The 16,952-nt window shown below is 38.7% G+C and overlaps 1 protein-coding gene across 1 annotated transcript in view; it reads left to right on the top strand.

The window, feature by feature from the left end:
• LOC108665256 overlaps positions 1-16,952 on the top strand; it is a 60,016-nt gene that overhangs the window by 20,731 nt on the left and 22,333 nt on the right. The window contains exons 5-9 of the mRNA XM_018151991.2: positions 9,532-9,604; positions 10,709-10,780; positions 12,038-12,151; positions 12,480-12,697; positions 13,550-13,650. Of these exons, the coding sequence (XP_018007480.2) occupies positions 9,532-9,604; positions 10,709-10,780; positions 12,038-12,151; positions 12,480-12,697; positions 13,550-13,650 (578 nt within the window). The remainder of the gene's footprint in view (positions 1-9,531; positions 9,605-10,708; positions 10,781-12,037; positions 12,152-12,479; positions 12,698-13,549; positions 13,651-16,952) is intronic.

Genomic DNA, 16,952 nt, shown 5'->3' on the forward strand with positions numbered 1-16,952 from the left:
TATGTGATCACCAAAATTGACCTGAGTACTCATCAACACTCCTAGATCAAGAAAGAGTCGCTTCTCTTCGATTTCCGAGTTGTGAGGTGCTAGGTAGCAGTGCTCCACACCAGCTCTTCCGCTACCACTGTCTCTCAGAACCTCAAACATGGTCCCGTTGAACTGCATGTTGTTCACTTGGGCCCAGTCATATATTGCTGAGAGGTCTTCTTGCGACCTCTCGCAGTCCCTCCTGTCCATTATGGTCATTAGTATCCTGGTGTCGTCCGCGAATGACGATGCAGAGGCGTGGTTCACTGCCACATCTATGTCGGCGATGTGAATGAGGAAGAGGATTGGGCCGAGTACCGTTCCCTGTGTTACTCCACTCATTCTAGCCTCGCTCGATCTCGAGCCTCCTACAACGACAGCTTGTAGTCTTTCTGTTAGGAAGCTGTGGATCCATGCCAGCAATTCACCTGCGACCCCCAGCAGTCGTAATTTTCTGGAGAGCACTCCATGGTCAACTTTGTCAAACGCTTTCGCGAGGTCCAAATACACCACGTCCACCCCGGCCCCTTAAGGGCCTCCAGCATGGCCAGGATTTGGTGGTGATGCTCCAGTAGCTGAGACAAACAGGAACGATTTCGTCTAAAACCGTGTTGTCTTCTGTTAAATTGAAAAGGTCAGCCTCTTTTATGTACTGCACCAACCTTCTGGCAACAACCTTCTCAAGTACTTTGATTACGTGTGATGTTAATGTAACCGGCCTGTAATTTTGGGGCTTGTCTCTCGCACCTCCTTTGTAGATAGGGGTTATTAGCCCTAATTTTAGGTCACTTGGAATATTTCCTTCTCTTAATGATGTTTTCCAGAGCAAAGTCACCGGGACCTTTAGTGCATCGACACATTTTTTCAGTAATACTGCAGGGACCCCATCTCGCCCGGGAGCCGAATACGTCGATAATTCTTGGATACCCCTCTCTAGATCCGGTGTTTCAAACTCAATGTTCATCAGCTCCTGTCCCCCTGGAAGTTCTTGAATGACTCCAATTTCGTTCTCTTGTCCAAACTGTCGCGAACTAGATGGATGCAGAGCACTATTACTGCGGTCGAGTCACCTAACCCTGGGTCGAGGATGATGGGTACAGAAAGATGGGTGATTTTCAACTCTCTCAACTATGCTGTTTTGACGACTGGTATAACACGTCACTCCAAATATTGTGCTGACCACTGTGTTCATAGAATAATTTAAATAGGCAAGCATTCATGCAAGAATTCATATATGAGTCTCCCCCTCCTTGACACAAAACCTTATTGTAACAAGGCGTGACCAACACCTGACCTCAAGTTCTTAGCATGTGCTGGAGGAGCAGCAACGGGGGCGGCGGGCATGTAGTCGCCATAATCGCGATGTTATGCACTAAGGTGGTATATTACGCGACCTACATTTGCTCTGGGAACCATTAACATGACTGGCACTTGGCACCTCTGGCACGTGAAAAGTGACACGACAAATTTGTTATACGGAGAAGGAGCAGCGCACGTCAAATGCCTTTTGTCCACAGCACAGCCGAGCGATAACGAGGACACAACTAAAGTGATTGATGGACGCAGTACCGAGTGTAGGAACCATATAATTTTGGAGGTTTATTATCTGTTAGTCTGATAATATAATGATTCCCTCAAATGATAATACAATGACAAGAGGAGTGACAATACAATGGCAACGGATAATGATTAAGAAGACCATGCAGGAGATGATTACCGCGGAAAGTTTCACTCCAAGGAAGAGAAACATTTAAAATAGTCCCAAAATTGTTGAAAATATCCCGAAGACCCGTCCTTTAAATATCCCGAATATCCTTTAAATATCCCAAAGACCCGCCATGTGTGCCAAAAAGTTTGATTTTCAAATGATTTTTACACTGAAACCATGCAAACCTGGTTACTTGTTAGTTACGGGCATATTTTCGCGTAGATTATTGCCTTCATGCCTTGAATTTTTAACGCTAGCACTTTTGAATATTCAAAACAATGCTATTGATTGTCTCGCTTATCGCTTAGAGCGCCAATGATCGCTTGCGCGTATTTGGGGCGATCGATACCTATGATTGATTAAATGTGAATTTTTAATCATTCATAACTTTCTTCGCCAATGTAATAAGCATGAGTTGTGCTCTATAACGAGGGATATGATCATTCATTCGACTGTATACATGCAGATAGAAAGAAATTTTGTATTTGACGTAGCATTTTTGCGAGGAATCGGAAGGTCAGGCCGCTTCATTAAGTCCAGGACAATTTAAGTTCGCCTCTTCTCCTCTGTTACTGTACAAACTATTTCACTATAGAATGTTTGGGAACGTAAATCCGGTCGTGATTCATTCATATGGTGTTTTTCGATTTCTAAGAACATTAGATATATAAACATTGGAACTCAGTTTTCGCAAGGTCTTATTGTGGTAATGTTCATCTGCGGGACTTCGTCATCCCTCAAGGTTTGACGAGCTCTGCATGAGACGAACATTTGCTTCCGAGACGAGTTGGGATTAAAGATATCGATGTCTTATGGTTCATTTTCATCTGGTTCATATTCCAAATCAAAGGCAACAATTGCTGAAGTAAGTTATAAAAGTTTTGTGACAAAATAATATTCGATAGATTTCTGGCAACTAAATGGTTTTCAGCATACGTAAAGTGCTTAGAAGTAAGTTGCCCTCAACATGTTCTTTCGCTGCTCGTTAAGCGCACGCTTTCTCTCACGCTGAACACTCGTGAGCGCTCTCCTCGCTGCTCGTTAGGCGCTCGCCTTCCCTCACTCTAATTCACTCGTGAGCGCTCACATCGCTGCTCGTTAGGCGCTCGCCTTCCCTCACACTAACACTCGTGAGCGCTCTGCTCGCTGCTCGTTAGGCGCTCGCTCTCCCTCACTCATGTGCATCGATTAGCGTGGCATGAGCCTCGGTCGATGCGCCAGATAATTTGCAACTGGCGACCTGTCAAAGGTGGTACTTGTACGAAGAGTTACTTGAGCATTTTAAGTTAGTTTACTCCGTGATTGTAGTTTTTCTGTGAACAAACTTTAAAATTTTTATTTATTTTCGATTATAATATTATTAGATATCATTAATACTAACAATGCATGATGGATATATGATTATTTATTTAAAAATTATTTGACAATCATCAGTATTATTAATATATTATATATTAATTACTGAGAGGAGCTCACGTTAAAGTAAGAAACGTCTTAGGGGATCGAGACTCTCAGTTCCTACGCATGACGAGCGACTCCTGCAACTGAGCGGTGTCCGTACTTCTCGCTCACTATTACGAACTTAAGTTCAACTGATTGAATATATATTTGGATTTCTCGTTTGATAATTAAGTTGTTAATAGTAACCATGTTTTTCTGTATATATTTTGTTTTCCGTCGTTTCTGTTTGCAGAGACAATTTGCAGTGTGACGGGCAAGAGGGCAATTCCGTTCACTCAATTGTCCTTCTGCGACGCGTGAATTCAAGAGTGCAGGGAGACTATGACGGAAGTCGACAAGTAAATGTAGATAATGTAGATGTCGTCCTTGAAGTAAATCTTCTTCGGCGTATCTATGTAGAGCTCCAAACTGCAATGGCCTTGAGTGTGAGAAAAGGAGTACGAAGCCTAGCAATAACTTCTAAAACTGAACTTTATATATGTTTCCTCATCACACAACATATCCTAATATATCTTTTATACTCTTTATTTGTATTCTTTTTTAATAAATATTAATTATTATTTCATGAACTTTTTATGTAATTTTTATTTACATATATTCTATGTAATCATGGGTATAGCCTTAAAGGCGCCACTGCTTTTATTAATACAAACAAATTCTAATGTTCTGATCGGACACATTATGCGGAAACATTCGCAATGCCAGAAAAATTTTCATTCGCGTTTACGTGTTTGAAATTACATGGATAATTCCAAATTTGTCAATCAGATTATAAGAAATAAACTTCAATTCAAAAACTGGAGGGGTTCAATAGGATGCCTTGTTTAAATTTTATTACTGGAATTCTTTACTCAATGGACAACTATATGTATAGTATTTAAGCGCATGTTTTGTGCTGCAACTCATTGACGCCTCGATTATATATATAATAAATGCCGTAAAACCTTATCTGAGTTTATATACGGCTTTATAAATAATTAAAGCCGTAAAGCCGGAATAATTGAAGCAGTAAAGCCGTAGTTAGACGTGTCGAGGTCATGTTGTCTCGTAACTCGTGCACGTAATTTGTAGGGACATGCGTTACGTGCTACTAAATCTTAATAAAAGATACCTTGATAATGGAACACTTTCTGGCTGTTATGAATTGAAAAATTTTGTTCCATAAACATTTTACGGGTAGTACCATTGTCGCCTAAGCGTTACATGATGTCGTTTATTCTCTAGTCTTTGAAATTATTGAGGAATGGTCTAGTTAGAGATATTGTATCATTCCTTTTAGTATCATTGGTGCCATTGTGGGGTAACTACCGTACGTTACCGTGAGAACCTGTTCGAGAAGTATATTTTATAAGTAACCATGATGAGGCAATTTGTCTCATCATGGTTACTCATCGTTAATTACAGACCCTCCTATCGCAATAATGGTATGAACCAACAAATTAGACGCTCTCAAAGGTTTTTCATGCATGATTCCGGGTTATTTATATCAGCAATGACGGTGCAAACTTGTTTTTAATGATAAATTTTCATGCTTGGGAACCTGCAGTCGTGCCTTGTGATGTTCAGTTAATCAAAATAGTTCAAAAATCTTCATTTTGACTGCAAGATCGTGAGTAAGCGACGAACTCGCAGTTTACTTCTATATTTTTGAACTGCGATCAAAATCAGAGAAAATTACTTCTATAATTAGTGAATGAGACTAATTTTTGATAGCATAAATTTCTTAAGTTGAAGAGAATTCTTCCTCCAGTTCCGCTGCCCACTCAAACTGCTGGTTGATTGGATTCCGCCTTAAATTTAGATATAAATCATAAATTAAGCGATGCATTGAGTTGCGCTGACGGTTTTAGTCGATATGCTGCGTCGCAGGATGGAAGATTGCCTATCCTAACAACCTGATCCTATCAGTCTCGTGAGCGGCCAACCAACATCCATCTTTTGGCCGCTAATATCCCGGCCCTTAATAAACAAGTGGGCCTCGCACAAAGGATTGAAGCAGCAAGAGCCCCCGACGTCCTGATTGCCAGGCTGTCCTTCGTTGTGCTGCCTTGAAGGGCGAGGGACTGAGGAGTTGCCGCAACATTTGCTTCTCTTCAGCCTCGATTTCACGAGGAACCCCCACATAAGCCCTACACGAGCCCTACACAAGCCCTACACGAGCCCTGCACGAGTCCTACACGAGCCCTTCACGAGCCCTACGCGAGCCCTACACGAGCCCTACGCGAGCCCTACACGAGCCCTACACTAGCCCTACACGAGTCCTACACGAGCCCTACACTAGCCCTACATGTTTATCATTTATCTGAATGGTTTACCTTACCCCCAGTTTAAACACCACTAGATAATATACCAAGGTAGCTCATTATCTCGCATTATACAAAGAAAAGTACACTGAATACAATACTGCAAAATTTCAGCGTTTGAAGTCACTTAAACATCAATTACATCAATCATTAACGAACTAAACGTAATTTATCGATCTATTTTGAGAACCATAGGAGCATGGAAATAGAAACCATAAATCAAATTCAATTTTATCGCGTCATACTTTTCTTTGAACTGCGGAGTTGGTAATCTGTGTGCGAGCAATTATAAAGATTGCCCCGATTGCTGGGGCCAGCTCCTCTTACGACACGCCATGCGCACTGCACCCTTCCCTAGGATTGCATGTTTTGTACTGCTACTTCCTAGATGTGGCCGAGGGCAGTCTACCATATCCATGTTTTATCTGAATGCTGATGATTTTCGAAAGCGGTAAGTGGGGTATTAATTACGGAAGTTTTCGTTGTTTACTTATCCATGATAATTTGATGTGATTCTGTTCATGATTATTTTAAGTCATTATTGGGAGTCAAGTGTTGGTAACCAGAAGTAGGGAAGTAGGGGGCGAAGTGCTAGATGTAAATGGGTAGAGTGAGTTAAATAAAAATCTTGTTACAAGGCCACGCATCGTGTTAACTAATTTAATCGCATTAGCATCCATTCCAAGATAATAAACCATACTTTGCTTTACGTGCATGATACGAGAAAAAATTTCCGAGCCAGAACACTCATACTAATGATGTAATCATTAACTTTTGGAGTACATACTTGTATCGTAAACACGGAAATGCAATTGGGGTATCCGGTTCACACATTTAAATCAACCATCCAAGCGCACTATCATACATTCTAAAAATCGAAAATCACACCTCCCAAAAAAACTACATCTTCAGTTGAAAGAAATTAACGATTCACTAGAATATTCTAAGAGACTAAACCCTGCAACTAAGCTGATTACAACTGTTCACAGTGTAAGCCAAGGTTTGTGTATATCTTGAGCCAGTACAACGGCTGCCGTATGAGTGAAGGCGACCGCGTCCAGCGCGACGACTCTGATTAGATGCAACGAAGTTCAAGGCCAGAGCGACGGTTGTCCGTTGCAATCGATGCAATGTGCATGCTAAGCGCAGCCATAAAATGACTAGGATTTATTGCGCTTGCTTGCTTCAGGTGAAAGTTTGGCTCCTAGAAAATATTGTTGGGAGTGAGAAGGAACAAAGCAGCCCCGGATTTTGCCAGCGGTAAGCAGGAATAATACCAGCAATAGATTTTGCCAGCAGGAACAATGCCTGCAGCATATTTTTCCTACACTGAGAAGTAATAAGTATAAAATGCTCAGTTGAGTAATTTTATCTCCTCACGTACTAGTGTTATGTACAATAATTGTGCTAGGCTTAAATGGATTTTTAAAGCTTTAAACATCATGTTACAAAAACTGAATTAAAAAAGGATAACATAAAAAGCAAATAAATTATAAAATTGCGCATAAAATTTACCCGCAAAAATTCAACCCACAAACGCACAACCAAAAGCTGGAAATGAGTGCCATAAAAAAGTTACAAATTCGGTCGCATCAATACTAACAAATATGAGACATCTTGGGTTGTTAAAAATTAATGAAGCAAAAAAATGAGTGGGACTAGTGAGGAAATTTCTGCTCCGTGATGTTAATTTATTACAAGATTTTCGAATGCATTTCTTCTGACTCAAACGTCGTGTATTTTTGACTGGCTTTTTAGATCTGCATGAAAAAAAATTGAAATCATGTGCAGGATTTACATTCCATGTACCACAAGACATCACCAATTTCAGCTAGAGTTTTGATCACAAATAAATGAATTTAGATTTCAAGTCTTAATTTTATAAATGTTTTGCATGTTTAAAATGAAACCTGTGATTGAATGTGCAGCTGAGATTTGAGCAGTGCGCAAGTCTCCGTCATGCCATCACAATTGCGTGAGTTATTTAGAAGATTTGCGTGACCACAGCCACGGATCTTCGATCGTTCGTTGTCTAAAACAGCCTAGACATGGGACGATATAGCAACAGTGTCTTCATCCTGCGACACGCAAGAGATTGTAAACACTTTGCTATATTCAAACCTTCTCAGTTTGTTTTATTACAGAAGTTCAATGTGCGTCAGAATGGGACTTGTTTAGAGTGATATCGGAACGATGTGCAACGATTCATTTAACGTTTAAATATTAACGAATAAGTATTCTCAAAGTTCTTCTTATTGTTCTTCTTATTCTAATCTCACATTATAATTCTCAGGGCTACAGTCATGTGCGATAGTCGGTAGTCGATCAAATTTGCACTCGCATTATGCTCATGTCAAAAAAGATGCCTGGGACAAAAAGCTGCGATTCCTGTGGCTATACAATATACATTTGTGTCAGAATATCGACTGATATTTAACATTTAATTGCAGATTAAGTGTTAAATTGCGATTCAACTGGTATTGCCTCGATCAAGAATGTAAATAATGTCATGAGGCAGCAAAGTCCGGCGAGACATGAGGCCACGTGACGACCCTTGCCATGTAATACGAAGCGGTCTATATTTTATCGGACCAAATCTCTTTTGTTTTTTGTCGGCTTTGCTATTCTTCGTTCATAGATTTCATATAATGCATAAAGATATAGCCTAACTGTTAGACGGATATTCCTAAAATGCAACTTCGCTTATTATGAATAACCGTTTATAAGAGTAACTGGAAGTGTACTCGGTGACACCAAACTTCCGGTTACTAGGTACTAGGCTATAAATCTTCGGCCATGGAAAACTGTCGTTCATAAAGCATCGGTTATGGAGACAGTCATGTACAAAACTTCGGTCACGTGGTACATTTCGATTATAAAACATCGCTTTAAGAATCTAGACCACTAAAAGCTTAGGTTATGATCTACAGTTTATTATGAAGGATGCTTTGGTTTTAGAGTACAGTCAACTAAAAAATTAGCTTATGGTGTACAGTCTATTTTAAAGATTCGGATTCGGGTTACAGTCAACGTTGTGTTTGGTTATAGGGTACAGTCGACTATAAATGTGGAAAATTTTGGTTACTATTGTGCCATACAATTTACTATTTAAAATTTGATCAATTGATATATTATTTTAATTTTTTGGTGGCCAAATGCTGCGAGATCTCGTTTCGATGAGTTGCTTCTTTTTGCGCTCACTGACAATTGAGAATTTAATATTGAAAAGAACTGCACTTGTTGAAGGTTTCATATCATTTTGTGTTGCTTGACTACGTACTCAAACAATATTCATATGCTTCTGTTACAGGAATCATCCTCGTGTTTATCGGAACTCGGAACTGTACATGACTACGCGACTTTTGACGTCCTTTGAATTTCTTATTGTTTATTGATGTGCCTCGTGGTGCAGTTCAAAGCACGTATTCTATAGATATTTTAGTTGCTATGTAGTTCCTTGTATTTATACACATAAGTAAAATTGCAAATTAACAGCTACACATAGAGCAATCCTATATAGCCTATAGTTTAAGCCATGTCTCTGTGATTATTCTGTTTCAAAATGTTAATATCATTTAAATGTTCTAGTTGTATCAATATGTTGAAGTTGTTTCAATATCTTGGTGCAGTTTTGACTGGATATTCCATCTTTTCGACCATGACTAGAACGCTACACTCGGAACATTGTGCTAATAAGCAGTCTTTAGATTTCTTAAATATCAGTCCTCGGTATCAGCAAACTTATAACTCATCAATATGGGTTCAACTAATTACTGTCCCAGCAATGTGGGTTCAACTAATTACTGTTCTATCAATGTAGATTCAACTAATTACTGTCCCAGCAATGTGGGTTCAACTAATTAGTGGCCCATCAATGTGGGTAAAACTAATTACTGTACTGTTCCTTCAATATGGGCTCAACTAATTACTGTTCCATAAATATGAGATCAACTAATTACCATTCCATCAAAGCTTGGTAGTTTGTATCCGACTTATATACCCTGACTCCCTGGCTTGTCCGTCACTCAGGACGAGCGCACCGGCCTCACCCTCTGGTCCGCCGAACCCATCGACCTCAGCCGCACGTCGTCGTCCGAACTCGGTTAGTGCGGCCTGCTCGGCTTAACTTTTTGTCTGCTGGTACATTGAGCGTCAACAATGCTATTCGTACCTGAAGGCCTGATTGCTGGTGGGCATTCAATAGAATAAGTGTTAACCTTTGTACGCAGATACTTAACCCGTAGTCAATGCTATTTGTACCTGAAAACCGAGTAAAAAGTTGGGCGCCAGGAGACGATCTGTTAACCCTTTGTCTCCTGATACACTAACCGTCTTCAATGCAGTTGTTCATAATGCCTGGCAACTTGTGAGCGTTCAGTAGGTAAAGTGCTAACATTCCTCAACTTGTAAACGAAGTTTTAACAATTTCTCTGTTGATACTTTAACCACCGTCAATGCTATTTGTATCTAAATGCCTGTCAGTAGACAAAGGGTTAACTTAAGCTTCGTTTCAATTATTGCTTCCGTATTATACGTAGTTCTTCAGAATTTTAATATGCTTTACATTTTTTCTTCATTAAAATTTATGGCCACGGCAATAAGTGTGCGTTTCGGCTTTGGCTTGAATTAAACGCCTTCTTTACAACAAAAAATTTTTTATTAACTTTATAACTTAAGCTTGAAATATTTTGATCTGCCGTAATCAGCATTTTACACGTCACAAGTTAATGCATAAAGCTTGATTGCTGACGATTGCGCACCTCATAAGGCCATAAATTCAACGATCTTCCATGAAATTCTTCAGTAAGCAATTTATGTATTTTTCTTTATTTTCATCAGCAAATCCTCAACTCGGCTTCCTATTTAAGCCAAATCTACTATATTTTTCAGGTACTTCTTAATTGCTTGAGTCGTATAGCATGGTTCTATTGCTGCCTTTTTTATGCCAGTAGTTACATTTGTGGTAATTGCTGTAATTATTGTCAAGCAAACTCCGATTAACCTCTCAAAATTTGTTGTGAATGTGGTCGGTTTGTGCGTACCATTATATTGCCTGCACGTAATGGACTATCAATAATTTTATTTCGTTGCCATTCGTTGCTTCTTCCTTCTCAATTATCAACATTTATTGTTGTTTATTTATTTCCTATCTAACTTCATTGGTATTTCGGCAGTAGTGTACATGTGTAGAGTTTGTTCCTATTAGGCTACCGGGGCGTGTATCTCGGCAAGCTCCCTCCCGCAGCGCCCGTCAGGCGCACCAGCAGTCTTGATAAAGGTAAGGTATTCTTTAAATGTTATATAAAAATTTATAATTAGTTGTGCGACATTTCGAATATAAGATAAAATTTTCTATGAAAACTGCAATATTAAAGTTACTGGGAAGCATTTAATTCTTTACGCGATTTATAAGAGTTAGGGAGAACTTTTTAACTCAATAATCTCTACGCCATCATTATTTAAGCTCAAACAAGTCTAGTAAATGTAGAGATCTTAGACGTGTTGCTTTCACGTAATAGTTTATTAATATAATAGTTAATGATATAGATAACTTCAACCGACCAAGATGGAGACAACAATAGACCATTTATATCTGGCTTGAAATATTTCAATCCTTATTTCAATTGGATTTTCAGTATCATTTTTTTCAATAATTTCATCAAATACACACTCTTCATAAGCAAAACTATCAATATTGGCGTATGAACGCAAGAACGCCACTTCTGGTGCAACGAAAAGTGTGTCAGCCGGAAAATTTCGAGATTGAAATTTATTCAAATAAAGCAATGTCTTCGAGTGTTGTTTTTTACATCCCACGTCGGTGGTTTCCAGGATAAATGTCAACAGAAAACTTTTTCTAGGCCCTCTGACGGCCATCACTTGTTATATTCACGCTGTGACTGCCGTTGTCGCTAGAAATGAACGACTGTGCTATGTTAATTATTTCAAAGCTCGTTAATTATGCAAGTCAATTTATTAATTGCGCAAATATTTTTTGAACGTAATAAATATGGCTATTCAGTATAGTCGACGTCAAGCGTCCGCACGCTTCATCTTAATTTAGCATCGACTTCATAATAATTTCAAACTCTAAACTTAGCAGCGATGAGGATCGTACGTATTTTTAATGCTTCCCATAAAATTTATTTCCATAAGATATTTGTGTAGAAATACTGTTGGCAAGGAGCTTAAGTTTTGCATGGGACTTAAATTTGAATTTATTTTATATGCGTCTTTTTAGAATTTTTTTACAATTGGTAGCCTGATGCATGCTTCTTAACATCATTTCCAAGATATTCCAGTGAAAAATTGTATTGCATGATAAATTCAAAAAATATCAATCAAGTATTATGTTCATTTTTTATATTAATTGTTATTTCCGTGTTACTCAAATTTTCGTTAAAATTACCGCAGATTTGTGAGCTCGGTCGTTCACGGGGTCATCTCAATATTTATATGTATTGCCATATGATTTATTCCACTTTTAGCCATTCAGTGCCCAATTCTAAAGCATTGTGGTTTGTCGCGTGTCCAGGATTCGCGCTTCTGCCAAACAAGTATAGCGCAGGAGAGAGCAGGAGCAGCATTGTCAACAACAGTTCACCCCAGCAGCACAGGAAAAGTACAGCGTTACAACCGATGGAACAAGGTAACGAATTGACATTCACCTATACCTCACAAGGCGTATAGGCATGCGTTATACCTTTTAGCGCTCATTTGAATCGCTTTGTAATCAGTTTTTCGAAGGAAACTTAGTATATTTAATATTGGGACAGGTATATAGCTGATTTATGCAATGCTTATAACAGTTTTAGCTATCCAGTTCAATCAAAAAACCGACAGACATACTAAGTTCTTCCTAAGGCTAACTAATATTAAATAGCCATAAAACATAAAAATATGCATGTAAAATTGTAAAGTTAGATGACGGTGAGCGCTGCATTGAAATTATGCGGTTACCGTCGTCCATCCCATAGGACCGTCACAGACGAAAATTCCTCCGCTTTCGACTCAACGCCTCGCGACGAGCAGCGCAGTCACCCCTCCCTCGTCATCCAAAGAAAACGGTTCCAAGATATACGAAGAAAACGAAGTCTTAGTGGATGAATTCGACGACAATTTTAGCCCAAACGATTATAAACTAAGAATTGCTGAAGAGAAATGGCACAGTGAAGCTTCCAGCGCAAGCTTTGAAGTTAGTATGTTGTAGTTTTAGCAGGTACACTTGTGCTCTATATTAGTTCACTTAGAACTTATTTTATTTATTGATAAAGTTTGTTATTACGTCGAGGGTTATTGATGGAACAATTTAAATACCATTCATTTCCACAGACACTTTTTTAGCGATTCTATCTGAGCAAAAGCAGATCATAATAGAATTATTAAATTTCAACCGTTTATTGCCTTTCTGATTTCTTTATTCGATTGGATAGTATTGTAATGAGGAAAAGTTCATCGTAATAATTGTACTTATTGAGAATTAACATCTTTAAACCTAAACGAACCTTTGTTCAACAAACGAACCAACTAATATTCATTCAATTAACTTTTAATCCTTGTATATAAATTCATTTCAATCCATTTTCAATTCATGATTTTAGTTAAATATGTACCATATTAACGCTCAATTTAGACCTTAACCTTAGAAGTCTCAGTGAAGCGAAACTTAGCGAATGGAAGCCTTATAATTCCATTAAATTAAAATTATGTTTAATCCCAGCTTCCAATACGAACTTAAGGTGGAGTCAACAAATTATTTACCTATCTACTCTGTCTTCATTTAAAGTGTTTGAAAATACAATAATGTAACGGTATTGAAATCAAAGCATTTCCCTACATAAAACGTGCACTGTTTACTCCATTACGTAACCTGTCAAATAAACAATTCCCACATACCTTGTCCCACAATTTGCAGGTACGCTATCCCAAAATTATCACCTATTTTATCCCACAATCCCCACATATTTCGTCCCACAATCCCCACACTCACTGCCATGCCTTCAATAACAATCACTCGTGGGAATAACGCGTTGTCTTGCGCCTGCAGAATGTGGAGCGCCTGAGGAAAGCAGCGCTTGTGTCGGAGGACCGGGGTAGAGCAGTCGCCGTCCAGGGCTCCCAGCACGACACACTAACAGCCCAGCCAGGGTGAGTCAGCAGGCGCGGGCCCAACCCTAATGGGGCGGGCAGCCCGAGTGAGACACCCGCGAATTTAAGTGAGTCACCCTCGAATTAAAAAAAATTAAGGCAATTCATCAACTTGGCCTAAAGGATGCCAAGCACATTCTATTTGTGCCTTTGTGCGCCGGATAGTTCGTGCAATCTTTCAACTTTATTCACTACTCCGAATGTCCTCACAATCACACCTGGGACTTGGAAAGAGACCTTCACCCTCTTTAGAGCTGCTCGGGCCCAGAAAATCTAAAAATTAGAACCAATTCTTAGGAACGAGAACAATTGACATGCAAAATAATCCTGAATGGCTTAATTCGAACATTATATATAACCAATAATGCTGCCTCAGATTTTATATACAAATATACACTGATTCTACCAAATCACACAATTTGATCTCATAGTTCAGCTTACAAATATAGGCAACATTCGTTACTAAAAATCAATGTAAATTAAGGACACTGGCTGGCCGACGTTGCTAAGATATGGGTTGCTTACGTACGACAGGAATGCTCAGTAAAGACCCAAACAAGGATTGGGTCTATTTTTCCGATTAGTGACTGCTATCAGTGCCTTCTAAATCTGATTTGAAACCTAACAATAAGAATACCGAAATTAATTGCTCTACAATCTACGGAGAATGGGAACCATATTCCATTTACTAATCACAGGACCTTTATAAAATTTGGATTGACCTCTCGAAAATAATGTTAGCCTTTATTAATGATATTTTTATATATCAACAAGCAATATTCATTCTAGATTGCTTCCTATACATTTAAAGTTATCTAGTCAACGCCTATTAGGTTGGGAATTTCTGGACTGAATCTGCAGGTGCCGTGTCATGAGAATCAATCGGATAGCGCCTGCTATATGAAATGTAAAACAATAGCGTAGAGTGGACCTCATTTTAGGCGTGCATGTTAAAGAACCTACTGAATATTTCTCAAACTCTCAGCTGCTGCTAATCTTATAACACTTGCATGGTAGAGCTTAATTGATCGGATTAAGAATAACAGTTAGAGAGTTACGTATAAACGGTAAATATATGGATTTATAAAATTTTTTTGCTCAAATCGCATACAAATCAAGAATTTAAGTACTAAAAAGAAAATAATAATATTATGTAAAATATTAAAAATACTTTATAATAATTTAATTGAAATTATGCTAAATTCGCTTTGGCTTGTTTTGCGTTTTATTTTCTCGTTAAATAAATATCAGATGCCGGCGTTGTGCTTACTTTGTAACTGCGTTGTAGCTGTGTTGTACCAGCGTTAGTGTCTGCGTTTGTAACTGCGTTGTAGCTGTGTTGTACCAGCGTTAGTGTCTGCGTTTGTAACTGCGTTGTAGCTGCGTTGTGCCAGCGTTAGTGTCTGCGTTTGTAACTGCGTTGTACCTACGTTGTGCCAGCGTTAGTGTCTGCGTTTGTAACTGCGTTGTACCTACGTTGTGCCAGCGTTAGTGTCTGCGTTTGTAGCTGCGTTGTACCTACGTTGTGCCGACGTTCTAGCTGAGTTGTTTAGGCTGGTTATGTCGGGCCATCGACAGAGTAAGAGCTTCTTGAAATATTCAGCTGCTGGCCGGCCTTGCCATTTACTCTCTCAGATACTTTTTACTGGACTGTGGGCTGAACGCGCTGCAATAAGTCGAGTTCCTTTAGCTCCATCTTTATTAGAATTTTGTGAAATTATACGTAATAATGACATTTGAAATTACATCCGCAAATACTCTTCCGTCGCGCAGAATATAGAATCATTGGAACTAATCCTAGATTGGCCAAAACTAGCATTCTACTGTTGAGCTAATATTCATGGCGTTGCTTTAGCAAAACAGTTTAACTTTTCTCTGCGTAATTTTAATTAATGCCAATTTAGTTATAAGTTTTGCATCCTGACGACATATAATTTGGTTGAAAATTTAATATAATATCACGGGTAAGAAAAAAACGAACTTATTTAATGCATTATTCACTTGTTACTAAACCAATAAACCTCTCTCCCACAAATTATTACGAGTATGAACCCACAATGAGACTAGCAACGAAACCTCAATGATAGGAGCAAAAAATAGAGGCTTTTGTTCGGTCCGCAGCTGCAGTTTATCGACGCACTCATCACGGAGTGGAAGACGAAGGCAGGCATTGTTTTTCCTGTCAAAGTTTGTTGACCAAAAGAAGGGAGCACGAGGGCTGCGGAGCACGGACAGTCCATCTGTAATTCTGACGTCGCAGGCGGGGTGAAATTATTGACGAGAATACCGGCGCATCCTCGTATAGACCTTGACATATACGAGAACATCTTTGTCATGGTAGATTGCATTGTTGCTTGTCATGGTAGATTGCTGTGTTGGCTTCTCATGGTAGATTGCTGTGTTGGCTTCTCATGGTAGATTGCTGTGTTGGCTTCTCATGGTAGATTGCTGTGTTGGCTTCTCATGGTAGATTGCAGTGTTGGCATGTCAATGTAGATTGCTTTGTTGATTTGTCAAGGTAGATTACAGTGTTGGCTTGTCATGATAGATTGCTGTGTACGTTGGTCATGGTAGATTGTTTTTTGTTCACAATGATTCACAAGAAAAGAAAATATTCAGCAAACGTCATTATTGAGATCCTATCTAACCTTGCTGCATTGAAGCGTGACTTTAATGATAAGGAAGTTAATGGTGTTAGAAAATATTGTTTACGCAGAAAGTCACAGGACTTTTCTACTTACAGACAAGTTTTTCATAGTAATCATTCAGAATAGGTTCCTACAAATAAATACTTGTTCATAAATTTGCAACAGCGATAAAACGAATAGAATGAGGTTCAATATTCTTTGACAAAACCAGAGATTGCGTTTGGTGTACCTGAGAGCGAGGCTAGTCAGATGAGGCTGTTTTAAAGGTTGACCGCAGTATTTATAGCTTTTCCCTTGACATTAAAGGCCGAAAACTAATACCGTGCAAAAATCAGTAAGCAAGGTTAAAGTTTCTGAAAAATTTAACAATATTCAAAGGATTTCCTTTAAAATGTTTAAAATTTATGTGAGACAACGGTAAAAAAAAACTGGAAAAATTCCTGAAGAATATGCTCATGAGGTTAACACTTTAAGTGCGATACGATCCACCGGTGGGTTGCAGGGTCTTTTTTTCTGGACAAATTCCGCTATTTGTTTTTTTTTCAATTGCATTGACGGGAAAGAATTTATGACGGCGCTTTTCCTTATTAAATTTTAAAATGAACGAAAACAAGTGTAATAAGTGTAAAAATCTAATTTTCACACAGGAACTCT

This window comes from Hyalella azteca, unplaced genomic scaffold (genome assembly GCF_000764305.2).
Source record: "Hyalella azteca isolate HAZT.00-mixed unplaced genomic scaffold, Hazt_2.0.2 contig11473, whole genome shotgun sequence".
NCBI classification, from domain to species: Eukaryota; Metazoa; Arthropoda; class Malacostraca; order Amphipoda; family Hyalellidae; genus Hyalella; species Hyalella azteca.